This window comes from Furipterus horrens, unplaced genomic scaffold (genome assembly GCF_987537825.1).
Source record: "Furipterus horrens unplaced genomic scaffold, mFurHor1.1.pri manual_scaffold_7, whole genome shotgun sequence".
Lineage (NCBI taxonomy): Eukaryota > Metazoa > Chordata > Mammalia > Chiroptera > Furipteridae > Furipterus > Furipterus horrens.
This window is the reverse complement of record NW_028327177.1, coordinates 426,953-451,395: the sequence shown is the minus strand read 5'-3', so window position 1 is coordinate 451,395 and position 24,443 is coordinate 426,953. Positions and strand designations below refer to the sequence as shown.

The 24,443-nt window shown below is 58.2% G+C and overlaps 1 protein-coding gene across 2 annotated transcripts in view; it reads left to right on the top strand.

The window, feature by feature from the left end:
- Positions 1–24,443, top strand: part of MROH1 (maestro heat like repeat family member 1) — a 40,013-nt gene that overhangs the window by 11,675 nt on the left and 3,895 nt on the right. Inside the window, exons 13-33 of one of the 2 annotated variants that reach the window (XM_090283248.1) lie at positions 7,848–7,955; positions 8,137–8,281; positions 8,376–8,416; positions 8,641–8,782; positions 9,090–9,142; positions 9,578–9,685; positions 9,965–10,084; positions 10,301–10,423; positions 11,051–11,197; positions 11,277–11,303; positions 12,253–12,375; positions 12,559–12,638; positions 12,722–12,833; positions 12,952–13,047; positions 13,562–13,666; positions 15,674–15,809; positions 15,917–16,029; positions 16,897–17,049; positions 19,498–19,652; positions 21,975–22,140; positions 22,680–22,876. In XM_090283248.1, coding sequence (XP_090139374.1) covers positions 7,848–7,955; positions 8,137–8,281; positions 8,376–8,416; positions 8,641–8,782; positions 9,090–9,142; positions 9,578–9,685; positions 9,965–10,084; positions 10,301–10,423; positions 11,051–11,197; positions 11,277–11,303; positions 12,253–12,375; positions 12,559–12,638; positions 12,722–12,833; positions 12,952–13,047; positions 13,562–13,666; positions 15,674–15,809; positions 15,917–16,029; positions 16,897–17,049; positions 19,498–19,652; positions 21,975–22,140; positions 22,680–22,876 — 2,450 coding nt within the window. The remainder of the gene's footprint in view (positions 1–7,847; positions 7,956–8,136; positions 8,282–8,375; positions 8,417–8,640; positions 8,783–9,089; positions 9,143–9,577; positions 9,686–9,964; positions 10,085–10,300; positions 10,424–11,050; positions 11,198–11,276; positions 11,304–12,252; positions 12,376–12,558; positions 12,639–12,721; positions 12,834–12,951; positions 13,048–13,561; positions 13,667–15,673; positions 15,810–15,916; positions 16,030–16,896; positions 17,050–19,497; positions 19,653–21,974; positions 22,141–22,679; positions 22,877–24,443) is intronic. The other variant, XM_090283249.1, reaches the window with a different exon arrangement.

Genomic DNA, 24,443 nt, shown 5'->3' with positions numbered 1-24,443 from the left:
CACTGTGTCACCGTGTTGGCCTTTCTACGCTTGCCTGTGCTTCAAAATGCCCGTGACCAAATGTTTGAAAATAGACCAGATCGACCTGTGATGCTGAGACAGGGTTGCCTTGGGTGGGCCCAACGGCTGGTGGCAGAGGCCCCGTCGCTGCGCAGGCGCCAGGGAGCCCCGAGGGTTCAGCGACCCGGCACAGGGGCCCTTGCTGTTGCCTCTGTACTCCCCGCCCCCCCCCCCCCCCAGCAGTCTTTTCAAGTCAGGGTCATGCAGTGCCACCCACACACAGCCAAAGGCACCTCAAGTTCATAGCCCCACAGCCGCCGGTCAGGACGTGATTCCCTTTGCCTCCATGTGGCCTGGCCACTGTTACCTGTGTTCTTTCCCCAAGGGTCACCTTTTCCAGAGCATCACCTAAATGGGATCATGCAGTTTGGAGCCCTTCGAGTCTGACTTCTTTCTCATGTGTCCTGCGTTTGAGGTCCTCTGCATTATCACGTGGGCCCATCCTTTGCTCATTTTTTCCTGGGGAGTCGTATTCAGTCGTGTGTGTGTTTGTCCGCTCGCCAGCAGAAGGGTTAGCTTGCAGGTCTGACAGTTATGAAGGAAGCTGCCACGACCACTGGGTACAGGTTTTGCGAGAGCACCATCGGTTGGTACAGCCTGGGCAGGTGCCCAGGTGTGAGGTTGCTCTGATGGATGCAAAGCTTGTAAACCATTTTCCAGAGTACGTAGCTGCACCGTTTTGCACGCCCACAGCATGTATGACGGCGCCTGTTGCTCCATGTCCTTGTTAGCACTTGGGGCTTTTGGAATATTGTATTGTTTTTGTTTTTTTTTACCCTCACCTGAGGGTTTTTTTAAAATATATTGTACTGGTTATGTTGTTCCAGTAGTTCCAATGTTTTTTCCCCTTTGCTCCCCTCTGCCCAGTACCCCCTTCCCTCTAGCAATGCCACCCCCCTTAGTTCATGTCCATGGGTCGTGGATATAAGTTCTTTGGCTTCACCCTTTCCTATATTATTCTTAACTTCCCCCTGTCTATTCTGTACCAACCAATTATGCTTCTTAGTCCCTGCACCGTTTCCCCATTTCTCCCCCTCTCCCCTCCCAGCTGATAACCCTGCAAGTGATCCCCACACCTATGATTCTGTTCATGTTCTGGTTTGCTTAGTTGGATTTTGTTTTTATTTTTTAGATTCAGTTGTTGATAGTTGTGAGTTTGTTGTCACTTTAGTGTGCATAATTTTGATCTTCTTCTTAAGTAAATCCCTTTGACATTTCATATAATAAGGGCTTGGTAATGATGAACTCCTTTAGCTTTACCTTGTCTGGGAAGCACTTCATCTGCCCTTCCATTCTAAATGATAGCTTTGCTGGATAGAGTCATCTTGGTTGTAGGGCCTTGCTTTTCATCACTTTGAATACTTTTTGCCAGTCCCTTCTAGTCTGCAAAGTTTCTTTTGAGAAATCAGCTGATAGTCTTACAGGCACCCCTTTGTAGGTAACTCTCTGCTTTTCTCTTGCTGCTTTTAAGATTCTCTCTTTATCTTTCACCTTTGGCATTTTAATGATGATGTGTCTTGGTGTGGTCCCCTTTGGGTCTAGCTTGTTTGGGACCCTCTGTGCTTCCTGGACTTGTATGTCTTTTTCCTTCAAATTAGGGAAGTTTTCCTTCATTATTTTCTAACATAACTTTTCAATTTCTTGCTCTTCCTCTTCTCCTTCTGGCACCCCTTTGGTTTGGATGTGGGCATGTTTAAAGTTGTCCCAGAGGTTTCTAAGCCTTGCCTCATTTTTTTCAATTCTTGCTTCCTCATTCTGTACTGGTTGACTGTTTTTTTCTGCCTTATGTTCCAAATCATTGATTTGAACCCTGGTTTCCTTCCTTCACCATTGGTTTTGTGTGGATTTTCCTTCATTTCACTTAGCACAGCCTTCACTTCTTCCCTTATGTGTTTGCCGTACTCAAGCATATCTCTCAAGCCTGTGAGCATCTTTATCACTGTGTTTTGAACTCTGCATCTGTGAGGTTGGCTATCTCCTCGTCGCTTAGTTCTCCCCCTGGAACCTTGATCCGTTCCCTCTTTTAGGCCATACTTCTCTGTCTCCTCATCTTGACAGGCTCCTGTGTTTGTTTGTCTCCACATCCCAGGTAGAGCTCCTGCTCCTGTTACATTGTAAGGGGCGGAGCCTTAGGGATTTGTCAGTACAGGGCGACCTATTTCACCAGATTGTGGCGCTGTGGGTGGGGGAGGGGTCTGAGAGGGAACAATGTTGTTTGCTCAGCACTCGCCCCTTTTCCAGGCACTACTCCCACTTCCGTATGGGACCAGAGCCCCTCTAGCTGCTGCCCTGGCCGTCGTTCCCAGAGTGGGTGGGTCTGCAGATGTTCTAGGACTGTGGGGCCCTTTAAACAAGTGGACTCAGGTGAGAGACCAGCAGTTTCTGCCTCCGCCTCAGTCAGAAACAATGAGGCTTGATTTTCCCCGGTGCTGGGACCGTGAGCTGCGTGGTCTGGTGAGGAGCTGGGAATGCTCCCCAGGTGTCCCTCCAGACTTTTTAAAACGCGTGACTGTGCTTTCTACTGGCCTGCAGCTGCCGTCGCCACCACACCACGTCCTCTCTGCCCTGACTCTGCCCTCCTACCTGTCCGGATGAGTATTTCTTCTTTATATCTTTATTTGTTGAACTTCCATGCAGCTCGATTTTCTGGAACTTCTGGGTGTCTCTAGTTTTGAGGTAGTTGTATTTCTTCTTAGTTGTGGAGGGAGACCCAGCGTGTCTGTCTAGACCTCCATCTTGGCTAGAAGTCCCTGAGGATATTTTTTTAAATCGATTTTAGAGAGAGAGCAAGGGAGGGAGAAAGAGAGAGAGAGAGAGAGAAAGAGATAGAGAGGGACATTGATTTAAGAGAGAAACATCAATCGGTTGCCTCCCGTCCGTGCCCCAACCTGGGATGGAACCCACAACCTAGGCATGTGCCCTGACCGGGGATCAAACCTGCAGCCTACTGGTGCACAGGACAACGCTCCAACCCCCTGAGCCCCCGGCCAGGGCTGCTAATTGTCTTTTAAGCCTTCCTTACAGGTTGGGATCTCACTGTGGGTTTAACCTGCATTTCGCTGATGCCTGTGGATGTCAGCCTCCTCCTGTGCTCACGGGCCACCCACGTCTGCTTCACGGCCTCCGCCTGTTTTCTGACTGGATTGTTTGTTTCCTTGTTCTTGAGTAGTGAGTGTTCTTTGCATGTTCTGGGCACAAGCCCTCCATCAGGCAACTCTGTTGCATGCGTGTCTTTATATTTTTAACAGTGTCTTTCAAGGAGCAGAAGTGTTAATATTTTAGAAGCCCAGCTTATCAGTTTTTTAGTTTAGAGATCATGCTTTTGGTATCCTTGCTGCTAAACCCTTGCTTAACCCAATGGCTGTCTCCTCTGTCTCCTAGAAGTTTTATGTTTTGCATTTTGGTTTGGGATCCGTGCTGAGTTTAGTTTTGTCTGAATGTGAGGTGTGGGTTGGGGTTTGTTATTTGTATTTGCTGTATGTCCAGTTGTTCCAGCTCCATGTGTTGAAAACACTTCTTTCTACGCCGCTGAACTGGCTTTGCATCTCTGTGAAAACCCACTGCCTTCATGGGCCGTGTCTGTTCCCCGAATGGGGTCCAGTTATTATGGGGGTTGTATTGAATCTGTAGACTCCGTAGGAAGAATTGATATCTTTACAGTATTGAGTCTCTCAATCCACGAAAACGGTACATCTCTACATTTATTTAGGTCCTCTTTGATTTCTTTCATTAGCATTTGGTAATTTTTACTTTACTTTTTAAAAAAGATTTTATTTATTTTTTAGAGAGGGGAAGGGAGGGAGAAAGAGAAGCAGAGAATCATCAGTTGGTTGCCTCTTGCACGCCCCTAACTGGGGACCCAGCCCACATCCCAGGCATGTGCCCTGACTGCGAATTGAACTGGCGAGCCCCCAGTTCACCAGCCAGCACTCATTCCACTGAGCCACACCAGCCAGGACTTTACATTTTATTTTTTTAATTGAGTTTATTTGGGTACAGGTTTCAAGTGTACAGCTCAACAGAACATCGTCTGCACACAGCATCATGTGCCCGTCACCCCAAGCAAACCCTTTCTGTCCCCATTTTCTCCCCCTTTGCCCACCTCCCCCAGCCCCCTAACCTCTTTCCCTCTGGCTGTCACCACTGCTGTCTGTGTCTTTGTGTCATATATACGTATTTTTTTGCTTATTCCTTTCACCTTCTTTCATCCCATCACCCCTCCTCCCTGTCCCCTCTGACAGCTGTCAGTCTGTCCATGTGTCCAGGCCCCTGTTTGTATTTTGTTTGTCGGTTTATTTTGTTCATAGATTCCACATATGAGTGAGATCATACAGTATTTGTCTTCCTGTGACTGTCTTATTTCACTTAGCATGATGTTCTCCAGGCCCATCCATGCTGTTGCAAATGGTAAGATTTCCTTTTCTTTCTGCCTTTTCTTTCTTTTTTTTCTTTCTTCCTTTCTTTCTTTCTTTTTTCTTTTTTTCTTTCTTTACGTCCAAGTAGTATTCCATTGTATAAACGTGCCACAGCTTTTTTATCCACTTGTCTACTGAAGGGAGTTTGGGCTGTTTCCAGAGCTTGGCTATTGTACAACAAATAACACTGCTCTGAACATAGGGGTGCATATATTCTTTCCAATTGGTATTTTGGAATTCTTAGGATATGTTCCAAGAAGTGGAATCACTGGATCAAAAGGCAGTTTCGTTTTTAGTTTTTTGAGGAAACCCCACACTGTTTTTCACAACGGCTGCACCCGTCTGCGTTCCCACCCCCGGTGCTGGCACTTGCTGCTTGTTGAGTATTTGGTCACTTTTAGCACATAACTTCCACAAGTGTTTTGTCAGATTTGTAACTTTTATTTTTAGTGATATTGTAATGGTGTCGTTTGGTTCATTGCAGTCTCCAGTTGTTCATTGGCAGCGTATAGGAGCACAGCTGACTTTTGCGTGTGGACCTGTATCCTGCGGCCCTGCTTTTTATAGATGCCTCGGACCTTCTCCATAGAACATCAGGTCTCATAGACAGTCCTGCTCTTCCTTTCGAGTCTGATGCCTTTCATTTATTTTTCTTGCCTTATTGCATTGCCCAGCGTCTCCAGCAGCACAAGGCTGCATGTGAGTGGTGAGAGCAAACTTCCTTACTTTGTCTAAGGGGCGTACATTCCATCTTTTACTATTAAAGATTCTGCTTTCAGTTTGGATATAAATGATTGCTTTGTAAAGGCCAAGTGAACCTTGCAGCCCCGAGGAAAAGCCCACTTGGTCACAGCTCATTGTCCTGTTAACATACTTCTGGGTGTGATTTGCAGACATTTTGCTGAGAGATTTTGTGTCTCTTCAGGAGGGATACGGTCTGTACATTCCTGGTCATGTCCTTCCCTGTTGATGCTGGACCCTCACTGAGTTTGGACATGTTCCCTCCTCTTCAGATTTCTGGAAGAGTTTGTGAAGAATTGGTATCATTTTTCCTAAGTCTCTGGTAGAATTCCTCAGTGGTGTCATGGCCCGCAGGTTTCTTTGTTAGGAAGTTTGTAACAGTGAATCCAGCTTCTTTAACAAACAAAGGACCGTTTGGGTGATCTGCACTGCTGAGTCAGTTTTGGCTGTGAACCTCAGGGTCGAGGGCGCTGGGAGCGCTGCGTGCACAATGACTCACCGGGGGACATATGGGCCTTGAGCGCAGGCCCCTTCCGTGTGCAGGTTTCTGGGCCACTGGGCGCACTCCGACAGTGGCGAAGCACAGCCTCCCAGGTGGCATTTCGGCCTCTCACAGGTTCAGAGACCAGGCTTTTACTGGAGGTGTGCCACGCAGGTGCGCTCTGCCAGCCACGGCCGGAATCCCAGACTCCCGGGAGGAAAGCCGGCGTTCGCTGCCTTTGCATCTGAACAGCTTCATCAGTTAGGGGATATTCCGAGGCTAAGCCCCCTTATGTACGGAACACAGTGTATTGGGTCTTCCCGAGGTTTAATAGGATTATTATCCAACCCGGCAATCCCACTTCTGGGTATATCCCCAGAGGAACTGATAGCAGGGTCTTGAAGACGTATTTGTGCAGCAACGCTCCCAGCAGCATGATCCTCACTGGCTAAGACATAGGCCACCCCAGCGCCTGTGGGTTCGTGAACGGTAAACACGCCGTGGACTCACCGTGCAGTGGGGCCATCCTCAGCCTAGAGAAGGAGGACGTTCTGGTACGCACTGTAACACGGATGAGCTTTGAAAATTTGCTGATTAAACTTTCATGTAGCTTTAGGTTCCATTTGGGGTTTTCTGGCGCCATTGACTTTTCCGTACTTACTTTTTGGCCCCTGCTGTAACAAAGAGCTCTCCCTGGACTGTGCTCATAGCTGCCTGTTGCCACGTGGGTCCTGGGCTGCCGTTTCATGCCGTTGTCTTCAATCCGGCTCTGTCGCTGGTTCGCTGGTCAGCTGTGCTGAGTTTGGCGTGTGTCCCTGTGGCGCAGTCTCCACCGTTCTCTGCACCTTTACCTTCCGGCAGAGGAGGAAGCTCCAGCTCACCTGGAATCGTCCTTGCCTCCAGCTCTGGACCCTTTTCAGATGCGCTCTTTTTATCTTTTATTCATGAGGGATTTGTCTCCTTTACTTCTGAATTTTCCTGGCTCTTGGTTTTTACTTCTTTCTAACCCAGTACCTGTCCTGTCTGTGCGGCAGCACATCTGTCTTCTGCATCTTTCTTTTCCGATCTTGACTCTCCCTTCAAGTCTTCGCCTTGTGCTTCCAGGTCAGGCGTCTGCTCCTCAGCAATAACCTCTTCACTGGGAACTTCCTGAGTAGATTCCTGTCTTTCAGTTGTTAGAATTTTTATGTTTTTTTCTCGTCCGTGGTTCCTATCACTGTTTCCCACCTGGAGTATGTTGTTCAGGGCAAGTTCACGTTCTTGGTCTGTGTCCTCGTGTTTCTGCCCCTGACGGACATGGATGGGCCTCGGTGTCAGGTAGTTTGCAGTCTGTGTTTGGGTTCCTTATCAACCCAAAGTTTCCTCTAGGATTTTTAAATTTTTCTTGGGAACAGCTTCCCATGGCTGTTGTGGGTCTCCCCTCTTATTGCATCACCTGCATTGGCTCTGGCAGGTTTGCTTCTGCTTTTAAGAGTCTCTTGGGATACTCTCTGTGGCCAGATGGGAGGTCAGGCTCTCAAAATCGTGCATATTGGTATAAAGGCTACCTGGTATATTTTTAGGGTAAGCTCTGAAAACGGTTTTCAAGGCCTGCACATGCCTCGTTTTCCTGTGGGTCCTGTGCTCTCTAAGCGACCAGCCCTTGCAGCTGCCCCGCGCTGCGCTGGCGTGTCAGGGCGTGAGTGGGGGCCAGCGCGGCCTGTGTAGGACCCGCCGTTCTCATCCTCACGCGCCTCCCAGGATCCCGGCTCACTGGGTCCAGGTTGCCGTCTGCCCCGGGCCAAGGTGGGAGTGTTCTCAGGTGGCTGTGCTTCCAGGAAGGCCCTCCTGTGCTGCCAAGGTCGTTTGCTGGGGTCAGGGCGAGGTGACCTCCCGGCAGCCAGCGCTTGCGGGAAATCCCCAGGCTGTGCTTGATGCTGGAGACTTGAGCTAGGCCAGGTGAGCCCGCTTTTCGGGCTGTTTCAGCAGACTGCATTTCCTGTCTATGGCAGGCGACGTGGGTGTCCTTTTGGAGGGGCTGGGCAGGGACTCTCCGGCCTCCATGCAGGCTGCATCCTCACGGCCCGGAGCCCGCGGCCGGCCAGGTAACCTTGGAGAACAGAGCTGGGTGGTGCGGCACCCCACATGCTCCTGCCTTCCCCTCCCCCCAGCCTCAGAGGCCCGGAGGCCCCAGCGAGGAGCCCCTGGCCGACAGCGTACGTGCCGTCAGCGTCAACACCCTCTATCTGGTCAGCACCACCGTGGACAGGATGAGTGACGTGAGTGGAGGGCCCTGCCCCTCCCCTGTGACAGAGCACGCGCCTGCTGGCCCCTTGGCCCAACACCAACATATCTGGCCAAACCTTCCTGGCGCCGTGGGCCTGGGCTGGGGTGGGGGGGCTCCTCGAGGCTGTCCCCTTGTGGCTGGGCTCCTGAGACCAACCATGGCACCGCCCCCAGGTCCTCTGGCCGTACCTGCTCGAGTTCCTCATCCCTGAGCGCTTCACTGGGGCACTGACCCCGCTCTGCAGGAGCCTCGTGTACTTGGCCCAGAAGAGGCAGGAGGCGGGGGCCGACGCCCTCCTCATCCAGTACGATGGCCACGGTGCGTGGAGCCCCAGCCCCTGACCCCGCCCCATCCCTGTCTGTGCCCCAGAACCCCCCACAAGCGGCCCCTGAGCGTCCCGTTTCCTTTACAGTGACCCTGCCATCTCCCTACGCCATAGCCACCAGGCTTCTGGTAAGCAGCGCGGTGCCCTCCGAGGGGCATCAGAAGAGGAGTGGGCTGTCCCCTCTGTCCCTGGGTGCCCCATCCTTGTGCTGTCATGACAGGAAAGGACGCAGCCTCAGGTGCTCCTCTCTACTGGGGAGCTGTGTCTTGTGGGGCTTGTTGCCTCCACCATGGCCCCTCGGGGGCGGACTTGTGGTCCGACATGGCCACAAGCTCCCACCTGTGCCTCGCAGACTGTGTCCTCCCGCCCCTACCTGGGGGACGGCCGTGGGGCGGCCTCGCTGCGCCTGCTGAGCATCCTGCATCGGGACATCCACCCTCTGCTGGGTCCACGGTGGGCAACAACCATCCCCCTGCTTCTGGAGCACCTGGAGGGTGAGGCCCAGGAGGCAGGCAGGCCCTGCACCCTGACCCATTCTGCCAGTCAGGGCAGCGCTGCCTCTGGTCCCAGGGCTTTGTACGTGGGAAGAGGTGCTCTCCACTGTGGCTCAGAAAAGGTCTGGACAGTGGGCCAAAGGGTGGTCCTGCTCATGACATGGGGGCACCTGGGGTGCTGGCCCACTCTGCACTGCCTTTGTGCTCTGGAAGGTGGGGTGGGGCCTGGGCCAGGTGCTCTGAATACTCTTCTCTTGTCTGTTGGGATGGGCCTGCTTGCCAGGCCGACTGGGGACTGTCATTTCAGGACATACTGAGGACACCCTGTCACAGAAGGAATGGGAGGAAAAGCTGCTGATGGTGAGGGAAGGGAGGAGAGGCGAAGGCGGGGCCTGGCCCGGGTCGGGAGAGCCTGGGGGGGGCTGTACCTTCCCAGGGTTGTAACACCTGCCTCCACCCAGTGGTGTGGCTGGGGGGAGAGACGGATGGGTGTCTCTGGGGTGAGGACCATCCACCACCCTCAAAGATGGCCCACCCTGCTGTGACAGCCAAATCACAGGGTCCTGAGCTGCCCTGGCCACGGCAGCGTCCCGTCTTAGCTGTTGCCTGGCCCAGAGCTGCCTGTGGCCCTCGCCCGGTACCTGTCCGCCAGGACTCAGAGGTCATCTGCCACCACTCAGAGCCGTGGCATAGGACCACCCCGAGGTCACTGTGTGCCACCCTGGGCCTTGGCCCTTCCCCAGCCAGCCCAGTGCAGGCCAAGGCCCCAGCCCACGCTGCTGCTTCTGCCCACAGTTCCTTCGGGACAGCCTGGCTGTTGTGTCTGACAACACGTGGACCTGCCAGCTGAGCCTGGAGATGTGCAAGCAGCTGCCCTGCTACAACGGGACGCCCCAGGAGAAGGTGCGGGGTGTTCTGGGCCTGCTTCATAGGTCCAAGCTCCTGGCCTTTGATTCTGTGTCCCTGGCCACCTGAGCCCCCCTCTAGTGGCCCTGGGGGCCCTGGAAGAGGCAGGAGGAGAAGACCTGGGAGCTGCCCCATCATGGTGGGTAGCGGGGAGGGTCCCTCCCTGCTCATGTGGTGGTCAGTGCCCTGGGCTACCGGAAGCCCCTCCCACATCAGCTGGCCCTGCTGGGCCCCCTGCTCTGGGCATCAGCACGGCGCTCCCTGGCTCTGCTGCAGAACTTCCTGTACAAGTGCGTGGGGACCACCCTGGGTGCCGCCTCCAGTAAGGACGTGGTGAGGAAACTTCTGCAGGAGCTGCTGGAAGCAGCCCGATACCAGGAGGAGGCTGAGCGCGAGGTGCCCGCCCCCCCGGGAAGCCTGGGCCCACGGCTGGCTGACCCCGCTCACTGTCCTCTCTCAGGCACTGAGCCAGCAAGAGCGTGTGCTGCGCATGGATGTGGCCATGTGGTGGGGCATGCGTGTGCGGTGTGTGTGCTTGGCCTGTGTTCCTCCCGTCCTCCCTCCCCGCACACCCGTCCCTGCCCTGGTGCGAGCGCCCCTGCGCCTCCCCAGGGCCTGGCCTGCTGCTTTGGGATCTGTGCCATCTCCCACCTGGACGACACCCTGGCCCAGCTGGAGGACTTTGTGCGGTCGGATGTGTCCCGGAAGTCCATGGGCATTTTCAACATTTTCAAGGTACAGCGGCAGCCAGGCTGTGGAGGAGTTGGGGGGCTGCAGGCTGGGGGGCAGGTGCCAGGACTGCGTCTGGTCTGCTTCCTCTCCCTCCCAGCTGGTGACAAGGGGCATGCGCCCTTGCTGTCCCATCTGTCTGCTGTTGGTCCTCTGCCCCCTGGTGGCCGGTGGAGGTGGCGTCCTTGCCAGAGCGCGTGTCAGGAAGGGTGGACCGTGTGCCTCCGCCCAAGCCCTGTCCCTCAGTGTTCTGTCTCCCGGTGTCTGTCCCAGTCACAGAACCTCAGGGCTGGACTGGCTGTGCAGGTGTGGGCAGGCCCCGAGGATGGAGGGGACGCAGCTCGGCTCCCCAGCTCTTCCTCCTGCTTGACCCTCCTACCTTGGTTGCCTACTCAGACCTTTGGTCTCTGTCCCTTGGTCCCCAGACAGCTTGGGTCTGGCTTGTCCTGCTCTCTCCGATGTAGGGGCTTTTCCTGGGGTTGGATATGACAGGGTCAGGCCTCTCACATTGCTGACAGCTCTGCTTTCTTCCAGAGGGACCTGGGGGTGGCATGCACGGCCTCCTTTGGGGGGTTAACTGTGTGATTGTGATTGAGTCCTGACCCCCTCCACCCACCCCCGCCCCCGCCTCAGGATCGGAGCGAGAACGAGGCGGAGAAAGTGAAGGGCGCGCTGATCCTCTGCTACGGCCACGTGGCCGCGCAGGCCCCCCGCGAGCTGCTGCTGGCCCGGGTGGAGTCTGACATCCTGCGGAACATGTTCCGGTGCTTCAGCACCAAGGTGGGCGCCTGGGCGGGCGTCGGGGGAGGGCGCTGCTGCCGCGGCCTCATTGTAATGCGTCTCACTTTTTGTTGTTCAGGTTCTAGGAATAAAGGTAGAGACCAAGGTACAGTGTGTGGGAGATAAGCCTGGACTCAGCCTTTCTCTCCACTGGGCTGGGCTTCAGGGGCAAGGAGCCTGGGGCACCCGCTGGGGCTTCCCAATCCAGGTCCACGGGGCCGCGCTCTGGACCCCACCCCAGGGCCTGCCCTCATGTGCCTTGGAGCAGCCCCCCCTGCTCTGGCTCAGACTCTGGGTGGTGGGTGGGGTAAAGGGGGGCCTTCTGCCACCTGCGTGGCTGTGGTGGGTTCGCAGGCAGGGGCAGGGAGCTACAGGCTGCAGCCCGTCTCCTGGCGCCTTTCCCCGATGCTCAGGGGCTGACCTTTCAGCGAGCGCATGGGAAAGGGCTGAGTTCTACAGCCGTGACGGTGGCCTCTGGCCTCACTAACACGTTTCCCTTCTGGAACCTCTGGCACTAACCTGGAAGCCCCTCTCTGGGACCTTGAAGAAAAGCCCCTCCCCTTGAAGACAGACCCTCCAGTCTCCTGGGGTTAGCTAGGGATAGGGCTGTCCTGAGAGTTGTCTCTTTTCCTCTAGCCCCTCAGAGATGTGGTGGGGGACACTACCCCCTTCCCCAGTCCCCAGAGACCAAGTTGGGGAGACTGGCAGAGGGCAGCCCTGCTCTGCCGAGGCTCTTCTTAGGTGTGCTTCCTTCTCCCTTCTGGGGGATCCTTTCAGCAGGGTGCAGGGGATGCAGGGGAACAGATCATGTTATCTGCCCAAGGCTGTGACCCATGGACTCCAGGGCCTGGGCCAGGCAGAGCCCAGTGCCTCACGGTTCCTTCATGGGCGTCCTCTAGGTCCTTGTGGCTTGGATGAGCCCTTAAGAATGGGGGTGTGGTCTGGCTTCTTGCTGTGGGCAGCCACCCATTCTGGGCTCCGCGCTGTGGGCCAGGAGGCAGAGCCCCACTGGGCCACGGGCGTGGGCGGCCTCCCGCAGCCTGCCTTCCCCGCAGGACCCAGCCTTGCAGCTGTGCCTTGTCCGGAGTGTGTGCATGGTGTGCCAGGCCATCTGCAGCAGTGCGCAGGCCGGCTCCTTCCACTTCGCACGGAAGGCGGAGCTGGTGGCCCAGATGATGGTGAGGCCGAGCAGGGTCTGGTGGGTCCTGGGTGTGGGGCGGGCACTGGCGCAGACGAGGGGGGGTGGGGTGGCTGCGAGGGCCCCAGCGCCCACTCGGCACAGCGTTTGGCCTGAAGCTGTCACCTGCCGGGGACGAGAGCCAGTGCCTCGGCCCCGGGTTGAGCCATGTCCTGCCCCTCAGGACTTCATCAAGGCAGAGCCCCCAGACTCCCTGCGAACACGCATTCGGAAGAAGGCCATGCTCGCCTGCACCCACTTGGTGTATCCTTTTCTCCTGGCATGGGCTTCTGGGCTGAGGGGCGCAGGGGCAGCTGGACAGGCCCGGCCCTTAACTCATGGCTCAGCTCCATGGAGCCCGAGCTAGAAGAGCAGGCGCAGACAGACATGGTCCACGGCTGTCTGCACAGTGTCATGGCTGTGCTGCCCGAGCCCGCGGGGGAGGATGGCCACCAGGAGGTATTGCCGTACACCCCTGCCTCCTGCTCGCATCTGTGGGGGTCAGAGGGGCGGCCACTGGGGGCGACGGGGTCACTGGCGGGGCCACTGACAGGGTTGGCACCTCTTTCCCTTTCAGTCCCTGTACCTGGACACTATGCGCGCCCTTGAGGATCTGCTGCGGAGCATCCTTCGGCGGAACCTGACACCCCAGGGCCTGCAGATCATGGTGGAGGTGTGCAGTGTGGTGTGCGCTCCGGGGGTCGCCTGGCAGCCAGCTCTCATTTGTCTCTCAGGGCTCTCCTCGCCTGGGGGCAGCACTGAGGCTGTTCAGTGCTGTCTGCAATGTTATGGGGTCTGTGGGCAGGTGTGCAGGTGGGGGCGGGCCCTGACCGAGGTGGGGCCTGGATCCTGTTCCCATGTCCCCTCCCATCTCATGCTGCCTGGATCAGAAATGCTGCAGGTGCTCCAGATGTGAACTTCTGACCATCTGGGGCCATTGAGATGGTGGGATGGGCAAGTGATGGCCACCCTGTCCCTCTGTAGGCCTGGCTTGCTGTGGGTTTGCCTGGGGTGGCCGTATGAGTGACCAGGCCAGCAGGACAGAGGGGACAGGCTGAGCTGCAGCAGTGACTTGCTCTGACCAGACTCCATTGGGCCCCAAGCTGGGGAGGGTGGCCTGGTACAGGCTTCTGCCTCCTGCACTGTCCCCCAAGCTGGCGCCTGTGTGAAGCCTCCTTCTTCCCCAGCACCTGAGCCCATGGATCAAGTCCCCGCGGGGCTACGAGCGGGCCCGGGCGCTTGGCCTGAGTGCTGGCCTGCTGCAGTTCTTCCTGGAGCACCTGCATGTCAGTGTGAGTAACCGGCGGTGACACTGCCCCTTCCCAGAGGTCTCGTTCCCTGGTCCCCAGCTTGAGGTCTGCCACCCTCATGTCCCAGAGCGCCCACAGCTTTGTGGCTGCCATCTGGCCACCACCCTGGGCTCATGTCACATTCCAGAGTGCCCCTGCTCTTTCTGGAGACATGGATGGAGGGCCAGCCAGGGCCCACGTGTCCTCAGAGCTGACTATGTGTGGCTCAGCCTGATGGCATCTCTGTTCTCAGCACCCGCATGCCCACCAGCGCTGGCATGGGATGTTTTCTGAGTGAGGGAAAGCATGTTGGGGACTGGGTGTGGGAGGAGCAAATGAGGGCGTTGGGGGCAGGAGCAGCAGTCTGGACATAGATGGAGCCCGGCCCCGCAGTGCTGCGGGAAAGGCAGGTCCTGTGGGGCAGTCCCTGGCACCCCTGGCGGTGGGGTTGGTGTCAGGTGAGACTTCAGAGCTCACTCCTGCACGCTCCCAGAATTCCACGGGTGTCTTCCTGAAGCCAGTGATCCAGGGGATGCTGGGTCCATGTGATATAGCCTGATATGGCTGTGGCCGTTGTGACGGATCTAAGCAGTCGAGCCAGCTGTGTGAGGTGGCTGGCTGCTTCCCGCCTGTCCCAGGGGCAGTCGTGGTTGTCAGTCAACTTTCTGACAGTTGTACCTGCGGCTGCTCAGTGGTAGTATTGGGGCAGCTGGATTTTGGGTACTTAGTGACTGGGTCGCTTATAAGACCCTGTTGTTACTCTATTGCATTCTTAGTTGGTTTCCTTGTGCTTTTCAGACACACTCTCACGGTTTTCAAACGTAGGGCTTTTGGCTTTCCCCCAGCACTGCACGTTCAGCCCCTTCCTCGTCCCGTACTTCACTTCGGGGACCAGGCAAGAGTGATGGCCCCGCCTCTGGTAGTTTTGCTGCGAGCACAAGGCCAGGCCTGCTGGGGCGTGTTTGCTTCTCCTTGTGTTTTGTGGTCTGCAGCTCCATTTGTTTTCATGAGGACTTTTTTTCACTTGCTCGTTTTTGAGAGAGGGAGGGAGAGAGATTTGCTGTTCCCCTGATTGATATATCATTGGTTGCTTCTTGTATGTGCCTTCACTGGGGATTGAACCTGCAACCTTGGTGCATTGGGACCATGCTCCAACCAGCCGAGCTCCCCGGCCAGGATTTCATGAGGACTTTTATCAGGAGCACAGATTAGATGTTGTCAGATGGCTTTTTTTCATCTATCTGGATAATTGTAGGCTTTTTCTCTTGGCATTTTGTTACTTTTTAAAATGCACCCAAACTTCCACTCTTTACACAGCCATATCTGCCATGTGTCCCAGTGGCTCCTGGGTTCTGTGCACGTGCGACGGGCTTTGCCCACTCAGGTTGTTACGTGCTGGTCGTCACATAACCCTGGTCCACATGCAGGCTGTGTGCCGTGACAGACATCTGCCCTCGCCAAGATGAACCACAGCCAGTCCCCGGGTCCTTCTCCCCACTCCCCGCCTCCCCTCCTGTGAACCCCACACTGGTGACCCAGGACCAGCACGGGGGCAGTGGGAGCAGGAAGACCGAGGGGTGTGCGTCGGGGGTGGCAGCTGAAAGTCCCAGGGCAGAAGGATGCCAGGCTCAGTGTTTAAGGAGAAAAGAAAAGGCTCTGAGAAACATGACCGGTACCCAGCTAGGATGAAGGGGGTGTTCTCTCACCTGATGGGATTTGCCTTCAGGGGAGGGCATGTGATGCGGACTGGCAGAATCAGCAGTGCGCTTTCTCCTCTGATGCCTGTGGGGGCTCCATCTCTGTCTGCTGATGGGCCCTCAGCATGCACAGGTCTGCCAGCCTGGCCCTTGTGCCCACCTAGAGACCCCAGTGGACTGGGTATGGTCAGAGAGGAGCTGAGTGGAGCCGACCCTGGGGGTGGCAGGGGGCGGACCTCACCAGGGGCCCAGCTCTCCTGTCTGGCCATCCTCCTCAGTGTCCCCACAGCTGCTTCCATCCCCTCCCCTCCAGGCCCTGGTGCCCTTCCACAACCTGGGCCTCCTCATCGGCCTCTTCTCCCCACGGTGTGCGGACCTGTGGCCGGCCACCCGCCAGGAGGCGGTGAGCTGTGTCTACTCCCTGCTCTACCTCCAGCTGGGCTATGAGGGTGAGTCCCTGGCTGCGCAGAGGTGCCTGAGGGATGATGAGCGGAGTCTGGACCTCAGGTGGCCAGGGAGGTCCCGCCCAGCTCCACGCCCCCTCCTGTCTCTGCAGGCTTCTCCCGTGACTACCGGGATGACATGGCCGAGCGGCTCCTTACCCTCAAAGAAGGCCTTGTGCACCATGACCCTGCCATCCTCTTCCACACCTGCCACAGCGTAGCTCAGGTGCCTGCCTGGTGGTCCACAGAGCGGAGGAGGCCGCTGTCCGGGCCGAGAGGGGCTTGCAGGGCGCAAGGCCAGGGGCTGCGTTGAGTGCAGGGGTGGGAGCAGCGTCAGGTTTCACTCAGAGTAGCAGCTGTGTGCCGGGGCTCCATAACCCTCCTAACTCCAGGGGTTGAGGGGGTTGCCCCTGGCCGTCCTGGGAGCGCCCGGCCAGGGCGGGGCTGCTACTCCCTTCATGTTGGAAGTGGCGCTCAGGGGTCCTCGGCTTTCCTTCCCGCAGAAGGAAGGGAAGGGCGTCAGCGGGGCCTATTTTGTGGGGCCCCAGAGGCTGGAAGGCAAAGACCCTGACTCGGCGAGTCCGGGTGGGGCAGGGGCGTCATGGCTGGGATCAGACTTGCCGATAATCGGCCACGTGTGCGCCTTTGCATCTGTGGGCAGCGGCAGCGTCAGGCCTTGGCTGCCCTCTTGTGCTCAGGGGAGAAAGAAAGGCGTCTGTTACTGGGCTGGTGGGGGAGCTGAGGGTGCAGTGGGTCTAGGGCTGGGCTGTCCAGGGGGGACCTGTCGCCATCTGCCTTTGAGTCTCTTCTAGAGAGTTCCAGAGCGCTGCCCTTGCAGGGGCACTCCAGCCCACCCCACGGGTCAGGGCCCCGACCCTTCCAGGGTCCCTCAAGGCGTCCCAGACCTGGTCAGGCTCCAGTGGGGAGTGGGGACTGCTGTGGGTGGGCCACAGCGCGGCGCCCCGCGGGGGCTCCTGACAGCGCAGGGCCCGGAGCGGGGGCTGCAGGAGGGACAGGGGCTCAAGGTACGCGCGGGGCGGGAGGGTCTCCTGGAAGCCCCGCCTCACTTTGGACGCGGCGGCCCTCCTCCTAGGTTATTGCAAAGCGTCTCCCACCTGATCAGCTCATCAGCCTCTTGCTCACCTTGTTTGAGAGCCTGGGAGACCCCGACAAGAACTGCTCCCGCGCGGCCACCGTCCTGATCAACTGCCTGCTGAAGGAGCGGGGCAACCTGCTCCAGGAGAAGGTGCGGTGGGCGGGGCTTGTCTGGGGAGGGGCGGGGCTGTGGGCGGGGCTGGGGTGGGGGCGGGGCTTGTCTGGGGAGGGCGGGGTTGGGCGTGCTGCTGGCGGCGCAGCCCCGCTGGGAAGTTGGGGCTCCCTGCTCTGCGGGGGTTTGACCCTCACTGCGCTGCCCCTCTTCCCTGCGGGCCCGATAGGGACAAATTCTCCTCTCTGGTTTGAAGACGAGGTTAGAACACGGCCAAAGCCGTCGCGCTCAGAAAGTAAGGCGAGAGAAGGACCTGGGAAGGAAAGTGCGCCGAGGCCGCAGCCCGGGGCGCGCGGCTCTCGGAGCTGGGAGCTGGTGCGGGCTCAGGTCCCGAGGGTCGCCGCCAGGTGCACGGAGGCCGCTGAGGTGCCGCCCGCCCCGCCCCGTGCCAGGCAGGCGCCGAGGGCCAGGGGTGGGCCAGGGGCTGCGAGGCCGCCTGGGGAGGATCCCCGGAGCGGTGTGCATGGCTTCTTACCAGTTTACTTTGCGTTTCTGCACACGTTTGCTGGCTACTCGGACGTCCGCTTTTGTGAGGACACCGGGCTTTGGCCCACTTTTTCTGGGCTGTTTGTGCTTTTCTTACTGATTTGTACTTTACGTATTGTGGACACGAGCAGATATATTTGCTGATGGAGAAGCAGCAGCCCGGGGCCGTGTGCCGCGTGACTCCTGAGTGGGGAGGTGCCCTCGCAGGCACTCAGCCGGGGTTGTGACAGTCCGGGTCTGGGGGCAAAGGCTTGGATGTTATTTAGCACCTAGTGGGGCTCCCAGGCCTGGTGTGGGTGGTAGGAAGGTGCCCGGTGGCTCTGCAGGAGGGACTGGCCAGCTGGCGGCAGCGGCCACCGGGGGTCCCCATGTACCTTTCTGCCATTGATGGACACCCGGGTGCTTCTGTGAGTAAGGCTGTGAACGTGGTGTGTGAGTAGCTCTTCAGCATCCTGTTTTCTGTCCTTCTGGGTAGATGCCCAGAAGCGGAATTGCAGGATCATATGGTAATTCTGTCAAGATTTTTGAGGAACCACCATGCTGTTTTCCACAGCGGCTGCACCAATTTACATTCCCGCAACCGTGTGCGAGGGTCCAATTTCTCTGCATCTTCGCCAGCGCTGGTTACTACCTATTTTGTTTTTTAGCTGTCCTGATGGGTGTGAAATGGTATCTCATGTGTGTGTGTTTTTAAAGATTTTATTTATTTATTTTTAGAGAGAGGGGAAGGGAAGGAGAAAGAGAGGGGGAGAAACATCAACGTGTGGTTGCCTCTTCCATGTTCCCTACTGGGGACCTGGCCCACAGCCCAGGCCTTTGCCCCGACTGGGAATCCAACTGGCAACCCCTTGGTTCGTAGGCTGCCGCTCATCCACTGAGCCACACCTGCCAGGGCCTCATGTGCTTTTGATCTGCATTTCCTTCACAATTAGTGAAGCTGAGCATCTTTTCATGTTCTTGTTGGCCGTCTTCTTTAGAGAAATATCTATTCAAGGCCTTTTATTACTTTTAAGTCAGGTTACTTGATTTTGTTGTTGCTGAGTTCCTCGTGTGTTCTGGGCACTAACCCCTTATAAGGTGTATGACTCACGAGTGCTTTTGCCCATCCTAGACGTTGCCTTTTCACGTTTGAGTGTATCCTTTGATGCATAAAACTTTGATTTAGTGCCATGTCTGTTTTTGTTTTTGGTGTAATATCCAAGAAATCATTGCCAAATCCAGTGTTATAAAGCTTTTCCCCTATTTTCTAGTTTTATAGCTTTGGGTCCCCCCCCACCACCACCATTCTTGCTAAAGGCAGGCGACCCGGGACCCAGGGATTGATAAAGTGCACGGTCTGCTAGCTGCCCTGTCCCGGGGACCGTTTCCCCTCACTGCCGTCTCCTCTGTTTTCACCTCAGACCGAGGTGTTTTCCAGGTGTGCAGCAAGGTGGTAGGGGTCCCTGTGGTTGGGGCCAGCGCCCACCTAGGGCACGGGGGGCCCCGAATGATGAGGCCATGCCCACCACAGGGCCTTCAAGCCACACAGATCCAGCTGGAGACCAGTTGGTCCCGCTGCCCTGAGAAGGCTCCCGGCTGCTGCTGTCCTGGTTGCCCATCTGTGGCTTCTGCAGTGAGGGCCTCGCCCCATTCTCTCCTGGCCCTTCTGGCCTCCATCTGGAGAACTGATCTGTCTCCCTTTCTCCATCCTTCATCCCCAGCTCACTGCCCACCTTCTCCTCGGTCAGAGCGGGTGGCTGTATGGACAGCCCATGCACCTGGAGGCTGGGGAACCCTGAATGGGATGTGCGTCAGTGGTCCACACAGACCCCAGAGGGCACCCGGCTTCCACTTCTGCCCCCCGCTGCCACTGAGAGGCTCTGCAGCTCCCGTGGACAGCACCGGTGTGCTTGCTCCCCCACTGCCCTGCCTCTGGGTCTGACACGGTGCCACTGCCCGCAGGTGCCCGAGCTCGTGAGCGTGCTGCGCTCCAAGGTGCAGGGAACCCAGGACGAGCACGTCCTGCAAGCCGCACAGCACAGCATGCGCATCCTGGCGGCCCAGCACTGCGCCACCGTGGTATCCAGTCTCCTGGGCAGCCCCCTGCCCTTCGACAGGTACCGCGGGTCCCCGCCTGCCTGCTGGGGCGGGCATCAGGCTCAGAGATCCCTCCTGTGCCCCCCACCCCCACCTGCCTCTGCTCTGTTCCTCTGTGTGGGAGCCAGTGAGACCCCAGACCCTGGGGCAAGTGGGAGACAGCTGTGGCCCAGGGTCGCTGTCATGGGCTGCACCGTGCTCTTCTCCTGGCCTGTCCCCTGCAGGGCGGCACCACCGTCTGCGGGCAGACCCCAGGGCTCAGCTCTCACTTTGAGCCAGGAAAGGATCCCCATTCCCCGTGCCAGACTCCCCGCTCCCAAGCCCCTGCCGATGCCTGTCCTGCCTGTCCTGCCTGTTCCCCGCCTCCCTCCGTCACTCGCTCTCCAGGCGGCGGCCGTTGCCACAGGTCCTGCGGTGCTTCCACCTTTGCTGTCTCCTTCGTGGGTGCAACCGCGGAGGCTCGCACGGGCTCCCTGGTCGTCACCTCGCATTCTGCATTGAGGCGCCTCTTGGGTGACCCTTTGCTGGTGACTCGTCCACCAACATGACACTGCGAGCATCCTCTGCCCTCGTGGGGTGAAGGGCCACTTTGCAGTCTCAGCGCCTGTGTGCTGTCGTGGACGCGGTGGTGCCTGAGTCCGAGCTCCCCTCGGTCTGTCTCACCTGCCTTCTCTCTGTCTCCTTTCTTGCTTCTTTTTTAGATGGACAGGTCTTTTTTGTAATTTCATTTCTTTTTTACTTAGTTGCTTTGGAGGTCATGCTCTCTGCTTCTGTTCTTTTAGTGCTCGCCCTAAAAATGACCACATGTGCACAGGGGACGTCCCCGTACGCCGCCTTCCTCCAGCCTCTGGGCCGGGCGTCACCACGGCTTCTGGGTGGTCCTTCTGCAGCCCTGTCTGCCCACATCTGCATGGGACTCTTCGTTCATCCCTTTGCTTCAGTTTTCACGGGGATGTCGCTTACAGGGAAGCCTCCCCACCACCACTGGGTCCAGCGGTGATGTGGGGGCCACAGTGGATGGAGCCCTGTGGGACGGGCTGTGTCTGATGCACATGTGGCCACGTGGTGTTCTGTGGGCACCACAGCAGCTGGGGCAGTAGGCTGTCCTGGGCTGGTGACGGCACGTGTGGCCCAGCCCCATGTCTGACGCGCCACCGGTTTTGCACCCTGTGGGCTGAGAACAGGTTACACTTATGAGTGGTTGGGGAAAATCAATCGCATAATGTTTCATGATGTGAAATCGTGTAAAATTGGGTCTCTGTCCGTGAGGAACGTGGTGTTGGGCTCTGCCACCCATTTGTCCCACGGCGGCGTGTGGCTGCCCACCTCCCTGCGGCGTGTCCTCGCCGTCCTGGTGGACGTGTGTTTCTGTGCACAGGGCCCCACGTGCAGCCCCCTCGCCTGCATCTCGGCCCCTCAACCCCTCGAGGACCCCCTTGCCTGAGGACCCAGTGCCAAAGTGCCGTGCTTTAGGATCTGGAGTGTTTGTTGGGCTGCCCTTCTTGACTGGTTTGCGGCATCTGGAATTCTAGCTGAGCAAGTTTTCTTTCACTGCATGTAAGATGACATGTCTCCAGCTCCTGCTGCTGACTGGCCCTCTGTCTGAGGGACACACATGCTCTCCTTGGATGTGCAGGAGACGCCCCTTGTCACTGGGTTGTGCATGTCCCAGGTCAGGGCCCAGGGTCCTTTTATTCTGCTGGGAAGTGCTGGGCTTCCTGAGTCTGAGTCAGTGTCTGGCGTCAGGTCGGGACACTTTTCAGCCTGCTTCTTTCAGACGGTCTCTGCTCTGGGCCAGCGGTTGGTGTCCGCAGGCCTGTCTCCGTCTGTCTCCTGGCTCCTGCCGCAGCCCCTGCTCAGGGCGCTGCTGGGTGCTTCCCCCCGTCTTCCGGTTCGCTGCCTCTCTCTCCTGCTGTGTCCGGGATACCCGCGCGCATCCCGCGGAGGCAACCGGCTTTCTCACTCGCTGTGTCTGTTTCTGGAATTGCTGGTTCTGTCAGGTGTTTGAAGTTTGTCACTTCTCCCTGTACACACGTTGACATTAAGCACAGCCACTTCCTGTGTGTCTGAGCACCAGTGTCTGCAATTTTTCAAGTGCCTGGTCTCTGGCCACATGCACGGTGCTCGCTGCTCTGGGAGAGGGTTTGGTAGGTGCTCCCAGACACCTCCTGCCACTCCACTCAGGCCCTGTGTGTAGGGGCCCTTGGGGTCAGAGGAAGGTGCATTTGGGTATGAGGTTGGGCATCATTTCCTGCCTGGCTGGAGCTGAGTCTGGTAGCATGTGGGGGGCGTGGGGCCGGGGCTGGCAGTGGCCTTGAGGTGACCACTCTGCCCTGCTCCAGCCACACCTGTGCCCTGTGGCGGGCACTGGCGATGGAGCCCAGTGTCAGCACGCAGGTCCTGGGGCTGCTCTTGGAGAAGATGAACAGAGACGTCCCCTTTAAGGAGAGCCGGGCTTTCCTGCTGAGCAGTTCCCCCGACCGCGTGGCCACGCAGCTGCCCCTCGCGGTGAGTGCTGGCCCTGTGCTCCCTTCTCCCCATTTGGTCGGACAACCCCACAGGTGGCCTGGGTGCTGCCCAGCAGGCATCTGGCGGCTGACTGGAGCCCCAGAGCCAGTGATCTTGGAGCCCAGCCTTGTAAAGGCCCCTCAGGTGTCGGTCCCCAAGGGAGACCACTTTGTTTCATCCTGAAAACAAATAAACCTGACTTGGCAGTGTTCTCAGCAGCAAAGCAGCTGTGAGAACCCCCTCCTCCTCCCGGCTCAGGAGGCACCAGCAGATGGTCGGGGGCTGGCCCTGGGCAGCTGCAGGGACCCTGAGCCCCCCTCCTGCCCCAGAAGGCCCAGCTGGGCACGGCTGTGCCCCTCGCCCTGTGCACACCCTGGCCCCTCAGGCATCCCTTTTCTATCCCCAGAACCCGCACCTCCGGGGCACTCAGGGCATATGCAGACTGGTTTTGGGCCCGTTTGGGTCCTGGGAAGGAGGGCCATCCTCCTCAGACTTGGCCCCAGAGGAAGGGGTGAGCCTGAGGTGGCCCCTGTCTCCAGGCCACCTGCGCGCTGCACGAGGTCATGTCGGCTCCAGCGTCCGGGCCTGCAGTGCTTGAGCTCTACCCACAGCTGGTGGCAGGGCTGCTGCTGCGGGTCAGCTGCACCGTGGGCGTCCAGCTGCCCCGCCACCTGCAGGCCAAGGAGCGGAGGGTTGCCAGCACAGCTCTGGCCTCCAAGACCCTGGATCCCTGCAGGTACCAGGCCCTCACCCCTGCCCCAGCACTGTCGCGTGCGTGCCTGCACTGTGCGCGCACCAGGCCCAAGGGTGCTGGCCGTCCTGCTGGGAATGAAGCTTTCCTGAGCTGTCCCTCTTCTGCTCCCTTGTCTGGGGCAATGCTGTGGTCGGGCCCTGTTGGGACACTGCGTAGGTGCAGGAACCTGCAGGGAGCCACACCCCCAACATGGCCTTTGTGGCCCCGTCCTCTGATCCCGCCTCAGACAGAAACTGCAGTGACCTGCCCGCCTCCCCTGAGGTCTGCTGTCCTGGGTTGGCCCCTGGCCCCAGCCTGGGCAGGCACTTTGCCTCAGCACTCCCTGGGGTCTGGGTTCTGTGACGTCTGCCCAGCAGGCGCTGGGTCTTGGCAGGAGACCAGGTACAGGCAAGGTCGAGGTGCTTGCTGAGATCAGGGGTCACAGCTTCAGCAGCCTGGGTGTCTGCTTGCCCACCCTGGTCCCTGGAGCCATTACCAGCCCCCAAATGGTGGCATCTTAGGGATCTAGACAGCTGCCTAGGGCCACAGGGTGAGCACAGGAAAATGACAGCCCAGTGCCACCGGGGCTTGAGTGACAGCCCGGTCACCCCCTTTTCCATCCCAGGTCTCGGGTTGGAAGTGCCCCTTGGCTGGGATACTTGGGGACAATGTCCCTCCTCCGCACCGCAACCGCGGGACTGCTCCCCACAGGGCCAGCTTGTAAAGTCTCGCAGGGGCTATGTGCCAGGCCTGCCCAGCTCTGCTCAGACCAAGTGGAAAATATGAACGAACCAGAGGACACTCACCCAGCGAGCCCTGGCCTGGCGCGCCAGGACGTTGCCCCTTGGCTGGGAGCTGTGGTCCTTCAGGCCACACGCCCCGACCAGGGGCCCCTGGGCCACCACCCCTGGGCTGGGACGTGAGCAGAGCCAGGCCCAGGTCTTGGCTGTGACAGGCTGTCAGCCTGCAAGTCAGACCCTTGCAAATGCCACATCCACAGAAATTCCGGGCAGCAAGCAGACCGGCGAGGGAGGCACCCTCACTTAAATTGTTCACACTCTCCTGGGCCAGCGCGGCGCCCCAAGAGCCGCCCAGAGTGCTGGTCTCAGCCTGGGGCAGGGTGTGGGGCTGCCCTGGGCATCTGCCCAGTGACCATGGTGGCTGGGGAGGCAGCCCTCACAGTGACTCCAGGCTCCAGGGAAAACAAAGGGGACAGCAAGAGCTGCCTTTAGTGCTTTCTCTCTGGGGAGGGAGCTGCGGAGGGGGTGCATTCACGGACATTCAGTGAGGCGGCCCTGGGGGGGGATGGCAGGTGCACCCAGCTGGGTCCATGCTGTTACCGAGGGAGGCGAGCCAGTGTGCGGCCCCTGGTAGGTGTCTGCCCTCAGGCCAGGAACTTCCAGGGAAAAGGCCTCGGGGCCTCATGGACACATTTGTCTGCAGGCCAGTGTGGCTGCCACTGTACAGGGGAGAGGAGGTCAGCGAGGGTGGGGGGACTCCCTGCCGAGCTGTCTCTGAGCCACGGGCTGTGCTGGGAGGTTCTGCCTGGGGCAGGGCCCATATGCTGCTT